This window comes from Nuphar pumila, chromosome 12 (assembly GCF_984573655.1).
Source record: "Nuphar pumila chromosome 12, dmNupPumi1.hap1.1, whole genome shotgun sequence".
NCBI lineage: Eukaryota > Viridiplantae > Streptophyta > Magnoliopsida > Nymphaeales > Nymphaeaceae > Nuphar > Nuphar pumila.
In genome coordinates this window covers 23,855,822-23,874,879 of record NC_143260.1, presented here as the reverse complement: position 1 = coordinate 23,874,879, position 19,058 = coordinate 23,855,822, and the positions used below count along the sequence as shown (strand labels likewise).

The 19,058-nt window shown below is 33.7% G+C and overlaps 1 protein-coding gene across 1 annotated transcript; it reads right to left on the bottom strand.

Annotated features, from left to right (window-relative positions):
- Positions 1–5,385: 5,385 nt before the first annotated feature.
- Positions 5,386–18,719, bottom strand: LOC149820325 (uncharacterized). Its single transcript, XM_089981786.1, has 3 exons — positions 18,001–18,719; positions 17,209–17,278; positions 5,386–5,526 (listed from the first exon to the last, which is right to left on the bottom strand). The coding sequence occupies exons 1-3, from the start codon at positions 18,717–18,719 to the stop codon at positions 5,386–5,388; spliced, it is 930 nt and encodes a 309-aa protein (XP_089837912.1).
- Positions 18,720–19,058: the final 339 nt, after the last annotated feature.

Below are 19,058 nucleotides of genomic sequence, written 5' to 3'. Positions count from 1 at the left end.
AGGTCTTCCAAACAATAAGAATTCTTTATTTTCCTCAAAACCACTTCCCCTAAATTCCAGTATTTGATTTTTCCTAATTCCTTGCAAATCTGTACAAATGCAAGGTCCCAAACACAACATCAATGATCTTGCAATATTTTTTAAATGTGCTATGATTTGAATATTGAGTTTTGAAAATTTCATAATAAATAATGATAATTTAAAATATTGATGATATTATATGTTCTCCCATCATATTGATATATAAAACTAGAAATGGGTCAGATCTACGTATATCAGATTTGATCTGACTTATGTATATATGATCATTAAATTTGCATTTGTGACTATTTTAAACCTTATTTTAGAAGGCTAAGACTGTACTAGTATGGAAAATCCTTACTGACTAAATTTATAATTAGTCATGTTAATATAGATATTGTTTCACTGAGATGGGCGTAACATTGGATGCCCATCTCGTCATACACAAGTAGGATGCAGTTGCAGCATTGATTGCATGCATGATTAACGGTTAAAAAAATTTGCGCCAAAGAGGTCTTTAAGTTTTATTTTAAAAAATGATCGTACTATACGACAAATATGATGTGTTTCACGAAATGCTCCAAAATTTCTTCTATTCTCCCCATGTCTAAAATCACAAATATCCAACTTTGTTATGACCTTTTTAACCCTCGCATGTGTGAAACTCGCAAAGTTTGCATGATATAATTGCTCTGCTCTTCGTGTAATGCAAACTCCCACTTAAAAGGAGTTTCACACAATTTTTCTTGCGGACATTACAAAGGTAGCATAAAATTTATGTGTGAACTTCGTGTTAATCTCGAACTTTGAAATATCGCACATATGTCACAAAGTTTACACATATGTCCTAAAGTTTGCACGTAATTTTATGTGAACCTCGTTTTACTCCCAAACTTCAAAACATTGCACATACTTGAGAAAGTTCACATATATATCACGAAGTTCACATAAAATTTTGTGTGAACTTCATGATTATAAAAACTGAAACACCACACCTCAAAATATTTTTGCATACATTTTTAGGGCTCTTTATGATCCACAATTAGTGGTCCCCAATTTGCTTCTTGGTGGCAACTTTTCTGGCAACTATTCCAGCGGGACTTCATCCTCAAGTATTTTGGAATCATCGATGATGGTTTTTTTATAAAAACATATTTAACGGTTGAACTAAATATTTTTTTTTTATAACACAAATTTTTTAAAACACGATTTAATGGCTAAAACACGATTTCTATACTTTTATTCCATGTTGTGGATGTTCATATGTATATATTTATTTGTGTTTGATTGTTGTTGTAGATCTTTTTTGTGTGTTTTTCTATGTTTACCGTTTAGGGTTTATTATGTTCATCATTTTTTTCATAGATATATATTTATATTTTTTGTATATGGATGTCCTTTTCTCACATGCTAGTTTCTAAAAATAAATTATATATGTTATGTGGTTGGTGTAGGCACCTAACAATGGCCTCTGAAAGAGTTAAAATATGCTACTGTAGCATTGATCTCCTTGCTTGGAGATCTATATTGGTCTCCAAAAATAGTAGCTATAAGGAATTTGTAGCTTTGTTGTTGCTGTCATGTTAGATATTGCATAAAGCATTTGACAGAGAACTTTTATAAGAAATTTGATTCACCACTTAGTGTACTTTAGTAGAGTGCAGCTCGAGCAACCACGAGACAAAAATGCACTTATTTTCTTCATAAGATTTGAGAGCAAATGAAGCCAAATACAATTATGTTTCCATTGACATGCAACCAAAATATTAGGTTGACAGTCATTTTTCAGCAAAAAGATATAGGCGTTCAACGTATCATATAGTAGAGAGCTTCAATGCATAAATTTAAGTGACAAGCCCCTAATTCCTCTTATTGAAAAGCTTTGTCTCATACTAATAAAACTTTTTTAGAAAAGAAAGAATATCAGATAACATATGACAAGCATTATGGTGCTGAAGGTAAAAAAGAAAGCTATAGGAACTCACAAGGAAGACACAAAAAGTACATGTGCAAGTAGTGCATTGTCACCGACAATAGTACAAAACACGTGATCAATCTTACATTGATCTTCAAAAGCACTTGTGTTCTTGTCAAGATTGGCAGGTTAGAGGGATTTTATGTGAACATGAGATCACATGTATTTTATATGAGAGTAACCTATTAGAGAATTATTGTGACAAGTTATTCACAATTGAATCATATCGAGATGTGTATAATACATTTCAATTCTTTCCGATGGCAAACAATGTCCCACACTTCAATCCATCGACTCTTATACCTATCTATCCATACAACTGCAGTGTATGTGGTGAGGTTGGTCATAACATGCGAAAGCACGAATAACAATGTAGGATTTGTTAAGAGTTTTTAATGAATTGCTTCTTTGTATTTATCTAGTATTTTTTAATGAATTACTCAAATATCTTGTGACTTATTTATATGTAAGGTAGAGCAAGAATATATAAACGTAAAGTGAAACGTGACAAAATAGAAACCAAATCTTCATCAAGCTAATCTTGAAGTAAGGAACCAATTATAGTGCCTTAAGTATAATTAATATCCTAAGTTATGTATCTATATTTGTTCTATTATGAGGATATACGTTTATATGCAATTTTAATTGGTAATGAAAACAATGTAATGAAGAAAGTGTAGTTGTGTCTGTGAAAGAGTATGATTTGGCAAAAAACCTTTATTGGCAAATGACGTAAGTGTTAAGAAATCTACAACAATAGTGTTTGTAGAACTTTTGATTATTTTATATTTTTAGTATAAATTGTATATTTTTATACAAACAACATTGAGATTCATTATATGTTTTTAGAGTTATAGATTTATTCAATGTTTTGTATTTTTTAATTTGTTAAAATTTAGGTGTAACTGAGATTCATTAATTGAGATTTATTGTATTTTGTAAATGATTTTGTAATTTTCAATTAAGCAAATTTTTATTTTGCAAATGATTTGTTCTATATGAACCTAACAAGTTTTTATTCTGAAAAAATAAAGGCTGCAATAAATATATACGAAAAAAGAAAGCCCACAATAAATATATGTGAAAATAAAAAGTTTGCAAACAAATATATATAAAAAAATGAAGTCCGTAACAAATATATGCAAAAACAAGAAGTCTACAACTAATATATGTGAAAATGAAAAGTTTGTAACAAATATATGCAAAAAAAGAAAGTTTGCAACAAATATATGCAGACACATGAATACTTCACCATTACTTGATGTGGACTTCCTTTTGTCGCATATATTTGTTGTAGACTTCTTTTTTTCGCGTATATTTGTTGTGGTCCTGTTTTCGCATATGTTGCGTGAACTTCTCTTTTTTTCATATATTTGTTGCAGACTTCCTATTTTTTTCATATATGTAGACTTTCTTTTTCATATATATTTGTTACAGACTTTATTTTTTTGCATATATTTGTTGCGAGGACTTTTTTTTTGTGTATATTTGTTGTAGACTTCTTTTTTTTATATATATTTTTTATGCTTCCTTTTTTGCATGTATTTGTTGCGAACTTCATTTTTTCATAATCAAACCTGCTCGGTTCATACAAAACATATCATTTATAGCATCAAAATTGGCTCAATAAAAAATTATAGAATTATTTACAAAATCAACTGTGAATTTACATTCATTATTCAAGTTCATTCAAAATCAATTGTGAATTTATAGATCATATCAAACTGTGAATATATATAAATTCAAACTTGCAGTTCATATGTGAATTTACATTCATAATTCAAATTCATGCAAAATCAACTATAAATTTATAAAAATATCAAACTTTTAAAGAATTTTTATACAAAAACTCATAATTTATAGACTGTGTTCCAATATTGAATTCATACAAATTAAAATTTTACATTGATAATTCAAAATAAATTTGTTGCAAGTGTTCGCAGTTTGGCTATCATGACCTCGCCAACTGGCACCTTATTGTCTGATGTGTCCTTCATACCATCTTCGTTCTGTTGTGGTTCAACTTTCTCTTTGTCACTCTCCAAAGCCTTCCTCCTTTGGTGTTCATAGAATTTTATATACACTAGTGGGACTCTGTCATAATTTTCACAAAAAAGGGTTATTAGCAAACAAGTGTAGATTACATCCTAAAGAAGTGAATAAAATATGACATATAAACATACACCGGCTTGAAGTTTAATTCTCAGTTTATGACCACATACTTCATGTACGTGACAACAAATATACCACAATCAAACCTATAACAGTCATATACCAAGTCATAAAGAACATGCACATATACGAAACACATGGCAAAAGTTAACAAACATATGAAAAAAATTACCTATTTTCCTATTGAGAAATACCCTCCATGACCTCAGTTGCCTAGTCATTATAACAGTTACAGTCAAGCCATGCCACAAAAAATTTAACTTGTAAAAAGTGCATAACATACAAGTGACTTAACAAACTTATGCAACAAAGAGCAAAAAAAATATTAAATAAGTAATGTTATCATACAAGTTATTTGACATTCTTATCTGTAAAGTCTGTGGACTCCATCGAATTGAATATCTTGAACACCTTTCTTTGCATGTTCATTTCTCAAAAAATCCAGTGATAGTTGCCCTAGTTGACAAAAATTACAACTTGCAACATAAATTGCGTTTAAGGTCATGGGCACATATAAATGTAAGTTTTAAGTATGCAAAATTATCCAATGGATATCTTGTCAAGATTAAGGAATTGATATGGCAAGTTGTTTTTCTTCAAACATGAAGTTGCCCCATCTTTCTAACTTTTAGTTGAGATCATTTGTTGTGAAAGGAATGTCGTTTATCAGTTAGTTTGTATTAGTTGACATAAAAACAATATAAACCTCACTTTTCAAACTCAAAGAAATACGAGATAAGGAAAAGGGTCTTTAGCAGTTTCATTCCTTTTTTCATGTCCTCGGTATGGGGCCACTTGGAGTCATTCTACAAATCTTGCTAGATGTTATATAGCAAAAAAATATGGTATATTATTGTCATATTCAAATTAGTCTGCATACAAACGTAACAAAAGAACAATTATATAAACAAGACGCTTGTAGCTCCTCGTTGACCTTATTTGCGTTTTCAAGAAGGCCAGTTTGAGTTTGTAACATCTTCTTTAGCATGCAAACTTTATCTAGTGCAAGAGCTAGTTGGGTATCTATTGTCCGCATTATTGGTGGCATGTACCATAGATGACAAATTGATGTCTTTATAGTTGTTGTGCCACTCTTAAACTTCAGATACGAATAAAGTAGGGTAATCTTTCATCTGATCCTTTATTTATAACAAGACAAATTTGTATACAGTGCAAGGGAGACGAGGTTGCTGAATAAGCTCAAACTGCCAAACAACTCAGCTAGCCATTTGACACTTAACTTCATTCATGTTGTGCAACCAAATATCTATCCTCACGATGTCTTTCACCCCCTCAACCACATCGACATTCTCATTCTCCTCTTCTGTTGTTGCATCTTCATAGGAGCACCACTTTACCTACAAAAACTCAAATAATTTATGGTTAATTGTATATCACATAATGTAACAGCAGTGAATTTTGTTTATTTTAACTTTTAAATTTGAGCAAAATTTAAGTTAAATTCATGTTAGAATCAGGTTAAATTTAGGCAAAATTCAAGAGTTTAAGTTAAACTAGAACGCTAGTTAGATCTGTTATGAGCTATAGATCTCGTAGGAGATCCGATTTGACGATTTTGGATATGAGTTGGTTTAAAAATTTTATTTTTCAAATTAGACTGACCTCTATTTTGGTTTTTTTTCCTGGAATAGATCCAGATTTTGATTTTTCAAAATTGACCAGGCTATGATTTGGACTCAATCTAGGTTCCTTATGAGACCTAGAGGGTCACGCCCAACCCAATGGGGTGCCATGTGTCAATGTGGTGGCCTATAGAGGTTCAAGAAGGGAACAAGGTTTTTTATAAATTTTGGATGTGTCATATTCATATCCAAACCTTAGTATTTAGATCCAATTCAGATTTGGATTAAATATAGATTTGGACCTTAAATTAGGTATTGAATTTAACTAATGGTATTTGGATCCAACTCAATTAGGTTAGATATAATATATGACATTTAGAACTAAATAGGGATGGATTGGGTTGGATATAACTCAGGATATTTGGATCTAATCTCATTGGATTGGACTCATAGGGTAGAATGCTCTGAACAACGTCATTATTATTTTGGCAAAAAATTTGGCCGATCGGTGGCTCACCTATTAAATCAGAGTCGACATTGACATTCCAAATTTTGAGGGCATCGAAATTAACTATCGACACCCCCAAATTGGTGTTGATTTAAGTTTTTATCATCGACTAAAATTCATGCCTAATTGTAGGTCAAAAATCAATGTTTTTCAGCATCAACTAAATTTTTTTGCCGATCTGTGTGCATACAATCTAAGACCAATATAATAATTTATGTTTTGAGGGCTATCAAATCAATTATTTAAACGTCCAATTTTGTTGAGTCTTTGAGTTTGTAGGCCTTTTGGAAGGTTATCATGTCACTGAAGCCCAAACTAGGGTGAGAAGTTTTCACCTTTCTTCTCTAGCTTAATTAATTTTGAAATCCAATAAGCTAGGACCCATAATTTATTTTCTTATTTTTAAAAAAGATTAATAGATATTGACCTCTTATATTAGAGATGAGACTCTTGTCTAAACTCATCTATAAATAAAGGTCCTCGTGAAGAGGATTAACATGGTTAATTCTTCCTCCCTCTCTCATTCTCATTAGAATTCTCTAATCTTTCTCTCTACCATCTTCTTCTTCTTTCTTCTTCTACCTTGAAATTTTTTCGGCAGCCATTAAAGTTGTTTCAGGGTGCTAAGATGGAAGACAAAAGTGTTAGTTCATCTAAGAACACGATTCATGTAGGATTGATCTTACTCATTGCATAGATTGAATGCAAGTGCATAGATCATTCATTTTGCCGATTCTATGGACTGATCCATGGTGGATCAGATCTGTAACATGTTAGAAAAGGGTTTTTAAATTGTTTTTAAATCAATACCATACTTTAAAATGGATTTAGAAATAAGTTTTCGGTAAAATTATGCTTGAACGGCCAAACCAAGAAATCAGATAGTGTGAAACATATACTTTTGTATTCCTATATGATTTAAGATTGCTAAATCCTTGTTTCCAGTATGATTGAATGGATATTTATTTTCTTTTATGTGTTTATAGTATGAATCATGTTCCTGCAAAATTATTTCATATGTTTTATGATGAGTTTGCATGCTAGCATCTTAAACTAGTTATTATGTGCATAAATTATAAGTTATATTGATAGTTTAGGATATGAAGCATGTTTTATGACTATATAACATTTTTATAAATATGTATGATGTTTAGATACTTTATATATGGTTGATGCATGATTTAAAATTAATATTGCATGTTGATGCTTGTGTTTTTCTTATATCTATCATGCTCTATATTATTATGCACATGCTGTCATAAATTTTTTAACCGACTCGTTGTCAAAAAATAATTATAGCTATCAAACTGAATCACCTCTGGCCAAATTCTTTTATGGAAACTTTCCAGACATCTGGGAGGTGTCTTAAAAAAATTAAGCCCCAGTGGTGGTATGAAATTGAGGGTTATGGTTGCTGCAACACAAGATCAAAAATTTGTCTTGTGTGCAGAGCAATTTTCGATAGCCAATTTTATAGGAAATCTAATAAATCAAAGGTTTATTGTTTATAGCTGATTTTTGGATATGTTATGGTTATTAGATAGATAAATCTAAAAAAAGAAATTAGATTTATTATGTGAGAATCTCAGGGTCTCACACAAGTCAGGTGAAATTCAGGATTCTGCAAATAATCTAGATCTAGATCAGTCTTAGACATGGTCTGATCCAGACAATTCAAAAAATTCACATGATAGAAATTTTTAGTGAAATTAGATGATTTGAAAAGCTGACACATATATCTATCACCAAAAAAAATAAGAAATTCAAACTTCATACGGATTGAGGTTGATGTTAGTTTCTTTGAGGAATCAATATCTACACTGTTCTGTCAAAGCAAAAAAAGAGGTTTTATTTCATGATTTGCTGCGATCAAACAAAAATAGATTTTTATGATCTGTCACTTGGGTTTGAAAACAAACATCTGAAGGTATGACCAAAAATTTTGGTGGGTCTCATTTTGTTCTTTGTGTTTATAAGCTTTTGATAATACATGTATAAATTATATATGTATAACTTGAATGACGTACGTAGAAAATATGTATGTTTGAGGTTTAGATGTTTCATATTATGAAATATGCATGTTTTGAATGGTGAGATATAATTGATTCAATAAATCAAATACATCAATGTGTATGATAGTGTGATTCTATGTGATGTTGAAATACCACATGAGCTAAGGTTATGAATGCATGCAATAAAAGTTTAAGCTCAATAATAGAGTTATTGAGTCATAGAACCCTGTTGATATGCTAACATGTGATTACATGTTGAACTGGCATATGATTGTAACCTATGATGTGATGCATGTTGAATATATACGTGTTTGTGCCTGAATTGATAGCTATTGACTCTATGATGTGATTTCTTGGACCACTGTGAGTTTCTCTCAGTCACAGACCGCTTTAATAGATGTTTTGAGACTCTTCAAATCAATGAAAAAATTAAAATACATAGCGTAATAAACACTTTATTGGATTACTAAGTTGGAGTTAAGTTTCTAAGGGTGTACTCTTATAGGACAGAGAAAGAGTAACAATGTAATAATGCATTAGATAAGGTTCACAAGTGTTTAAGTGTTTCATTAAATGTTAGCATAAATGTACATGCATGTCATGTATGGTTTCGAGTTCATGTATAGGTTGGCATATATGGCTTTGTCTTATTGTGATCTTGATTATTAATGATGTGGATGCAGGTTTGTTATTCGAGGGTAAGAATGATTAATTATGAAATCCTATATGCTTACATTTATCATTATTGTAATCATGATCCTTGTTGTGCTTATATGTTATGACATGCTATGAATTGTCTATTTGGGAAAATATGTGTGCTTTATGTATTTATATTATTTCCATGTCTATGTTGAAGGGTATTTTTTAGTGAGGCTGTTGTTAATGCCCATACTTTTAATATTTTTAGGTAATAAGTAAGCTGTCTAATGATGGCAAGGGGCTCAAGATGGTGCCAAGAGAGTCACATTTCTTTAGGGCTTTTAGGTGGATTAAGGAACTTCTACATATCTCAAATACGGCAATTCGCATCAATGGGGCACAAGGTACGTATTTTAACTTGCAAAGGAGGCTGCGGCAAGGCGACCCTCTCTCTCATCTTTTATTTATTGTGGTTATGGAGGCTCTTTCTTTTATGCTTGATTTAGCTACCTCGAGTGGGTTATATGAGGTGGTGGACATGCTCGGATATCTGAATTTCTCATATATTTTATTTGCCGATCGATGACATACTTATCTTTAGACATGCAAGCAACCATATATATATATGCCCATTGATTCATGTTTTCTCCAAGATGTCAGGTCTCTCCATTAATGGCCTCAAATCCTGCTTTGTCCCGTTATGGCATTCCGGTGGCGGTCGATTGCCAATTTTGCTTCAATCATTTTTGGGTACCAAATTGGTGGGCTGCCAATCAAATATCTTGATCTACCCCTTCACTTGGATGTTTCAAGGAATGCATATTGGAAGGAAGTCTAAGATAAAGTAATGGCAAAAATCAATGAGTGGGTGGGGTTCAACTTGGCAATGGCTGGCAGAGTTAGGGTTACGCTTGTCAAGTATGCCCTCACATCATACTTATTGCATTATCTGCAAATTTTTCAAATTCCACAAGCTACTAGAAGAGGAATCAATAGAGCATTTCAACTTTTTATTTGGTCCGAGAAAACACAAAAAGAACGGATGCACTTGGTGTCTTGGAAAACCATCACTTGCACCAAAAGTGAGGGGGATTTGGGAACTGGCAAAATAGGAAGGTGGAATAGGGCACTTTTAATGATGGTGCTCAAACACAAATGGGTGGGAGGGTCCGGGATTCAGAAGGGATGATCCAAACTACTCTCCACCTTCTTTAAGGCTATTCGTATGGAGTTGGGAAATGGGGATAAGACACGGTTTTGTAAGGATGTATGGTGTGACATTAGGTGCTTGAAAGATATCTTCCCGGCATTGTATTGGGTGGCTAGTGGTAAGCTCCATTTAGGACCGGCAATTTGGGTACAAAACCACTCTTAGGAGAAACCCGTCCCCAACCGTGTTTGAAGAGTGGACGGCGGCACTCATGCGGGTGTTGGCTACATCTAAGCCAGTTTCCACTATGGATTTTTTTCTTAGAATGTCATCTTTTCCATTGATTCTTGTTACGGCTATCTTGGGGCGCCAATGGTCCGATGGCTACCTGAAAAAGCTCCATGGGATCATTCCTATCCGGTTCGCAGCTCGCTCACGGGATGGTTGATTTTACATGATAGACTACTTACGGGTCATGTGCTCAAGAGAAGGGGGTTCTGCCCCCTGCCAAGTCAATGCATCTTTTGCAATAGTATAGAGGAAAGTGCAGCTCATTTGTTTTGGAGCTTCCCTTAAGCTCAAGAATGTTTCACAAGGGTGTGGTGCTTACCGCAACGACTATGTGAAAGAGTCAATGATCCTAGGGAAGTGCTGATCGCCCCCATTCATCAAGAAAGGAGGAAGCAAAATTTTCTTAGCTTGGCAGTGTTTTGTGTCCATGGACACTTATTTGGCTGCAAAGGAACACAGGAGGAGGACATATGGAACATGAACTCCCATGCTCAGTTTTATCAAAGACAGCATTGCGAGAACTCCGTGAGCGAATTGGGTTCAAGTGGCCCAATTTAGCTGAACAGTTTACCCTCATTTTAGATATTGATGTGTAAAAATTTATGGAGTGACACCTCGTCATTCTTATTGTATCTCCCTTAATTTTTAGTACAAATCTGAATATTTTTCTTTCAAGAAAAAAAAATTCTTTGTACTGAAGCTTAGAATGAAAGGAACAAATTATATGATACTGTTTTTTTTTCTTATATGATTTGAGACTTTAAAATTGATAAATCCGTGACATTTTTATTTTTTCTATTCAGTTGCAAAACATTGAAACCCTTTCAGTTCATTTCAAATAAAATAATTTTGATTTATTATGCTACATGCATTTATGTATAAAGAATGGTAAAACCAAGTCTAGAATAAAGTTATTTTATACAAAATTTTAATGAACATTTAAGTTGTGAACATCACATTTAACAGCAAACTTGACAGTAGCAAACTCTTTGGCGTTCTTAATGCGATTTTTAAAATTTACAAAACTCAGCTGCCATTAATTGATTAGTGTTCAAACTTTAAGTGCCTTTTTGAAAATTTCCCTATAATATTTGCGTAAATAGAATGTGAGAGGGTTGATTAACTTGAAGTTCTATTATTACTGAAGACCTCAGTAAAATTAAAGATTCGAAATGATTTGAGATTGTAAGATCTCCAATCGTAGGTTCTGAGATATGAAGATTTGAGCAAGGATCTCAGCTCCTATATTTGCTAGCAAAAATAAACACCAACATTAGTTTTTTTTTTTTAAAAGGAGAAAGCATTTTTTTTTATCAGATAAAGCATTTCATTAAGATCTCGCAACAGAGTATGAAATAAGAACAGCAGCTGACCAGATGGTGCATCGGTCAATGAGAATTGGACCAGAAAATGCTCGAATAAAGGCAGAAAATCAGCAAATATGGGTCTCAACCAAAGACAATCTTGAGAGAAGAATTTACGACCAGCCACGAGGAAAACACCAGGGAGAATCGCCCCAGCAACAAGCGAGAGAAGGGAGACTGATTCCCTAAAGATGCATTTATTTCTTTAGGGCATGTTTCTTGGAGACTCCTCCTCAAGGCGATGTTTGAAACTCAAAAATGCTTGAGAAACAAATCACACACAGTTCTCCATAAGATCCAATAAGATACTCAAATAAAGTGGTTTATTTGTAAAGAGATAAGGAGAGGCCTTGCATTAGATATCCAATTTGTCAATAATAGATGCACACAAACCTGCCCCAAGGGGGGTTGGCGTAGTAGGGTGGGGGCCTTGATGGATAGACGGGCAGTCATGGTTCGATTCTCATGGGTATCACCCTTCTGCACAAGCCAATGCGTAGCATAGGCCCTGGGGCAGGGGTCCTAGCCTCAAAGTTTTATGCTGCCAACATGACGATCGTAGATATGGCAGGATGAGCCAACACAATCAGGTGTTAGTGCTGGGTGTGGTTTCTTCGGGTTATAAATTCAAAAAAAGATGCACACAAATCTGTATTATGGGAAGTTTGCTTGATATTAAATACATGCGCCAACATGTTTGTGGTCATACTGTAGCCATTCGATAGGTACCAAATCTTTCCTCAAACAAAAAAGAAGAAGAAAAATCTGCCACCTTGGGATTAAAACTAATTCATGCAACTCCTTTGCGACCATGCTATTGTTTTTTTGTGAATTTTTCTAATGCCCTAAAATTTTAACCCAAAAATAATTGATTTTTTTATGCAAGGTCTTATTGATGACAATGCTCCAACCAAACTAAGCGCTAAGCAGTATGTCTGCATGCAAGCGCTAGCGTATATTAGATCACTAAAAAAAAATTCGTGAAAGAGACAACCAAGAACAAGAATTTTTTATCAAAAAAAAAAAATACAACTAAATCATTCATTTTTTGTTTTGGTTTAAATTTTAGGTGGGTTACATGTATGATAATTCAGCATAAGACTAGACTTATTTTCAAATTAGATTGAGGTCCAAGTCCAAATCGTGAATCTGTTTTCAATCAGGAATCTGAATCTAAAACATAAAAGAAAACAATTTATGAACTAATTTAAAACATTCATCAATTATTGAATTGTTTGTAAATAATTGTCAAAAAAAATAACAAGTCTTCCTATTTAAGACTACTCCCAGATCTAAATAGTTGATTTTTGGCACCACCTACAACATTCCGCCATCACGCCAACTAATTCATTTATTACCTAAATATTTGTAGTATAGGAGTCAAACTCATTAAGTCTCAGTTGGAACACGATAATAAGACATGCATATACAAATGAATCATGCATAAAACATATATTTTTCAAAACATGTGCAACGCAACATCATATCATAGTACATTTCAATAGACAATTATAATTATTAAATTCATGCATTCGACAACGCAATTCGTGCAACATGTTATAAAACCTAAACATATCCATGATTAAGCATTTGAATTATAATTAAGGCATAAATCAAACAAACTCTAACCTTAGAGAATGTTAAGGTACATAAACCAATTCAGATATGTTTGCAATCACACATATACATGAACCAATGGATAATGCATGAAATTGCTTTTATCGTGTATATTACCACTTACTTTTGAATGCATAAACCATAGTGATAAAAGTTAAAAATGGCAAAATCTCGAAAGTCAAAAACTTGGGAGATTTTGAACATTTTCATAAATCTTGCATTTTTGGCAAAATCTTGGCAATAAAAAATAAATAAAAAATATTTTTATAAGAAAATATAAATAAAACACATTTAAAAATAAAAATCTTGGGGGTTGTCACAATAAATATCTGCTAAAATCATAAATATCATGATATTTGTCATGGTTTGAAAATCTCATGAGAAATTGCCGTTTTAAACTTTCAGGTAATTTATCATGATATTATCATGAGGTTTTTATAAATCTTGCAATATTTGTTACAGAGGCATAAACATGTTACTTGCAATCAATTTAAGTTTCTTCCTGAATTCCCAAGTCGGTACTGTCACAGGTAAAAACTGAAGTACAAGGCAATACCAGGGGTATTTTCACCCACGCGGAATTTATATTTCATTAACCTTGTATGCACATGTTTATCGGGGCGACATTGGGTATCATCACCCTAGTCGGCCAAGGGCATCATCACCCCCCATTCGACCAAGAGATCATCACCCTAGGTAGCGACTACTTGGCATCATCACACATCATCACCCTAGCAAAATTCTTAGTATACCAATATGTTAACAACTGAAGAAAACCATACCATTCTCGGGTCTCAAAGATGGAAAGTCCTCTACTACCATGACTGAGGACACAAACCACAATATCAAGTTCTTGAAAAAAACAACACCACAGAGTTCAATACCACAATGTCCCTCATGACAGCCATCAAAGGATCCCAACATCATCAGAGGGCAACCAAGAACAAAGTTATTGACACACAATTTGGGTATCTTTTTATATCTTAAATTTTTATATATATTTTTTACATAGAACGGTTTTTGATTTACAATATCCATAGCATGCAATCATACCATATGAGCTCCATATCTAGCTCAAACATGCACATCATCATGCATCATTTGATTGGGCAATCTCATCGCTCGACCACAACAGGGTACCCATCATGTACCAATATGTGCAAGTATGTATCATTCATCATATACATCATGAAAAAATTTAAAGTTGCATTCAATATAATTTTTTACAAAATTTTGCACACACACAACCTTAATAGGCCCATATGTTGCTCAACAACATGTCACAAAGTCATATTCGTGCTCTTATGATACCACATTGGTTCTTTCTAACCACTTGATCTTTCATGAGCATTCACATGTGCATGCATGCTTTTTATATCTTATAGCATATTATAATCACATTATCATCATGATGTATATCATAACATCATGCTACATATCATAATATCATGTTGCATATAATAACATCATGTTGTACATGAATACATCATACTGCATATTATAACTTTATGAGAAAAGTTTACAACATAACATTCAAAAGATGTTCACAAGTGATGGTACAATCACACTGCCTCAATAGTCCCACATATTGTTCATTAGTATATTATGTATCCATCTGGTTTACTTCTGAAATTATGTCATGTTTATCTGGCTTACTTTTGAAACCATAACCAGCATTCAAACACAATTCTTCAATTCAAGATTGTTATCACAGAATTTACCCGTTATTGTAATTTTTCCCATAAATTATCTAAAACTATTTAGGCTCTCAGATTTTTACCATAGATTCTTAAATATGTTACATGCATACATGAAAAAACTCAAACCTTAACTCATTACAAATTAATAATTAAAAATTTTGAAAGCACAAAATGTTTTCTATTCACATAACAATCTTGTTTAAATTTGTTTTTTCAATAAAAATCAGCAATAAATCATATAGAATGAATTAATTGTTGAGATTTTTTATTGTAGGTGGCTTGATATGTCTGATTCAAGCTCACAAAAACTCATGGTTAAATATGATTCCAGTAGAGAGCTAAAAATCACGTAATATTTATTGTTTCTATTATTTAATAGAACATATTCTAGAAAATTAAAGATTCTATAGCAATTTCTCTTATTTTTTATTTTCAAGTCATGAAGAATCAACATCCAAGATTTTAATTGTGTGTTGCTCCATATCCAAAATGACAAACCCTAAAATCTTATCTATAGATCCTGAATATTATGAGAGATATGATTTTTATAAAGTTTTTCTGTCTCCATATAATCTTTGTCAGGATAAGATTTCTGTATCGACTTGCAAATGTCATATCTTCCCAACCATGACTTATCTAAGTTTGAGATTTTGACTGTGATTGCTTCTGTATATGAAACATCCTCATAATTTTATAGGATTTATGAATTTATGATTTTGGAGAACCAGATTTATTATTATGACTGGTTGGAATAAATTACACAGAATAACATGCATTTTTTCAGAAATCAAACAAGAATTTCATGATTTCCAACAAAAACACCAAGAAAATACATCAAACGATTTTAATTTATTGAGAACGCATCATATTCATGCATACAAATATTTAATCATGTTGTAAATACAGACATAAAACACATATCATGATTCTACATCCAAAATCAACCATTTTACCAAAGAGAATACATTTTTCTCAAAACCAATTTTTCGAAAAGGGATTTCAGGTTTTTAAAACCTTCATACACCACACAATATCAGGTTTTACATGCATCTACGTTGATATATGTGTTGATACGTATCCGAAGATCATTCCACAACATGCTCATATATTCTAACCACATACATATGTACAAAAGTTATGGTGTACCTACCTCAAAATAAAAAAAATATACTAAAAACTTTCTTAAAATCGTATTCATTAACCGAATTCTTCTTACGTATTCACTACCAATGAAGCGGCCACACCAATAGCTTTTTCTCCTCCAAGGAGGAGCATATATGAGGAAGAAGGAAGAAGGAAGATAGAGAGAAAGAATAGATAATAAGAAAAGAAGAAGGAAATAGGGAACTAAGAGAACGCGTGTGGGAGGAAAAAGGTTGATGGCTACGTTAAATAGTTTTCTTTATGGTTTTTATATTGAAAAGAAAGCTCCCTCCAAGTCTAATCTCATTTAAATTTTAATTTTATTACATGTTAATTTATAAATTCTAGCTAATTAGGATTCCTAATGTTATAAAGAAACTATTAAATAATTTAACTAATTAGTCTTTTATTAAAATAAGGAAACCAAATAATTAAATTGGCTAAGTCAAGTAGGTGAAAATAGGAAAGTAGGGGTCCTTCCCACCCTCTTTGGACCTTAGACTTGGTTGAGTCTATCTCACAGGACTCTAAAATCCAAGAGGAGCCCACATAGAGGGGCATCCCACTCTATGTATTTTATTTTCAAAAATCAAAATTCAAATCCCAAATTGAAATTGAAATTCAAATTCAAATTCAAATTTAAATTCAAATTGAGATTCAAAAAAAAAATCAACTCTAAATAAAATTAAATTCTAAATTAAAATTTAAACCAAATTTGAGACATAAATTTCATCTTTATTTCTCAAAAAATTATGAAAAATCTTCCGGCGTTACTCTCCCTCTCCCTTTGTTAAGTTACCGGAATGGTCATAGACCTTCTAAAATTAGTGATCAAAAAATCAACAACATGAAAAAACAAACAAATTCAATAACCACTCTTGACAAAATGGTGGCTCTTTGAAATTTTTATTATTGAAACATCTGTTTTTCTAGGCGCACAACACAACATACAAAGAAACTCTGCCTAAAGCTCTTACAAAAAATTGCATTATCTTCACAAAGAAAGATACAACAATCCCATCTTGCACTGTACAAAAAGTCTGCATTCCATACATTGCTGCTGCAGATCAATGTCTAATTCCACTCCAAAAATGATGAACAATCTAAACATGAAATTGAACAAAAAAAGAACAGTATGTACACTTCTTCAATTAAGATTTCTTTGTTTCCTCTCATGTTCCTCGTTTGGCTTGGGGGAAATCAAAACTGGGCAGGAGCTTTTCCCTTCTTGTCAATATGTCCACCCTGGGGTGCCTGCAAGCTATATAATCAAGCATAACGTGTCATGTACCAAGTATTACCTTTAGCTATCAATTATACAAAAACTAATCAATCCATTCTTACTGACAAAAACATCGAGGTTGAAAGATTGCAAAACTGGATATAATTTAAGGTTGAAAATTCAAAATATATTTTCACTATACTAGGAAAAAAAAGTCTTCTCCCAGCTGTGTAGTCCAGTATCACCAAGATCAGGAAACAAATACCACTGAGGTGGTATCCCATGCGGTAAGCGGGGTCCTGTGCCAAGCTGAAGGCCCAGGTTCCAATCCCTCTCCCACATGGGGCTTAAGAGATACCTGGTTGGGGTCTGCCTGACCCCTGCTTGCCTTTCAAAAAAAAAAAAGATCAGGAAACAAATAATTCTTTAGGAGAATGGTAGAAATATATACTAAACTTTAGTGGCAATTCATATCTATGTATTTTTAAAAGATTTCAACCAGAAGTACTAAAACGTTATTCAAATATGTAATTCCAGTAACCAAATTGCACCAAGAACCATAAAACGAAAACCATAAGGAGATAGAGAGAATTAGATGTATACCTGCACTCAGATTGCTCATCTTTGAGATTGATGAACGGCTGCCGATCATCAAACATGTCAATGAACGGCCTGAACTCATCGTCCTGAACCCCGGCGCTGAGGGTCAAACCAGGAAGCGCCGTCTTGGAGCTGGATGACTGGTCGGCATGCGTCTGAGGCTGTTGCACCGACAGCGAGCCCTCGATTAAATCCATGTGCCCCCTCCCGATCCCAAACCCCACGTCCATTCCCCCCATGGCAGGACCAACATGGCGAACAGCTGCAGCACCACTCATATGTTGCAGTGGTTGAGCATGGAATTGCTGTACGGCGAGGCCATGGCCGCGGCTGAGGGCAATGTCAGCACCACCACCATGGATCTGCAGCTGTTGCTTTATGGTGTGGACATAGCCGAGGGTAAAATCGAGCTCGGCCCTGGTCCAGTCGATCTGCCTCTTGAGATCATCTATGAGGCCGAGGCAGCCGCGGACGGGGTCCTGGGATCTCGTGTTGGCCTGGAAGATTATGGTCTTCATGGCCTCAGACCTCTGTGCTGGCTCAAGATTCCTGAGAATCTTGAGAATATTGCTGACACCAAAGAGTCGATGGGCGTTGAGGAACTGCCTTTGCTGATCGGGTGGGAAGTAAGGTGCGAGGGGGCAGTCTTCATTGCACCGTCTACGTTGGTACTTGCAAGAAGCACACGCTTGGCTGCCGTTGCCACTACCCTTGCTGTTCATCTTTACCCAAATTATATAATATATCAGAGAGAGAGAGAGAGAGAGAGATGCGGGTAGAGAGAGAAGGAGAGTGGTGGGGTAGAGAAAGATTGAGAGGAGTTAGAGAGAGAGAGAGAGAGAACGAGAGAATGGTGGGGGCAGAGGAAGATGGAGAGGCTGGGGGTAGAGAGAGAGAGAGAGAGAAAGCGAGAATGGTGGGGGGGGGTAGAGAAAGAGAAGTGTAGTCTGTAGAGAAGGACTAGAGAGAATAGTGGGTCGGAACCCGAGAAAAAGATGCCGAAGGGGGAGGGTAAGGATGAGTTTGACTGACATGGTGGGAGCCTCGGGCCCTTATTTATA

Coding starts and splice junctions, on each gene's coding strand:
- LOC149820325 (XM_089981786.1), bottom strand. CDS start 18,719: ATGAACAGCAAGGGTAGTGGCAACGGCAGCCAAGCGTGTGCTTCTTGC. Junction 17,279..18,000: donor GATGAGCAATCTGAGTGCAG/GTATACATCTAA, acceptor TTTCATGTTTAG/ATTGTTCATCATTTTTGGAG. Junction 5,527..17,208: donor GTATGGAATGCAGACTTTTT/GTACAGTGCAAG, acceptor GAGTTTTTGTAG/GTAAAGTGGTGCTCCTATGA.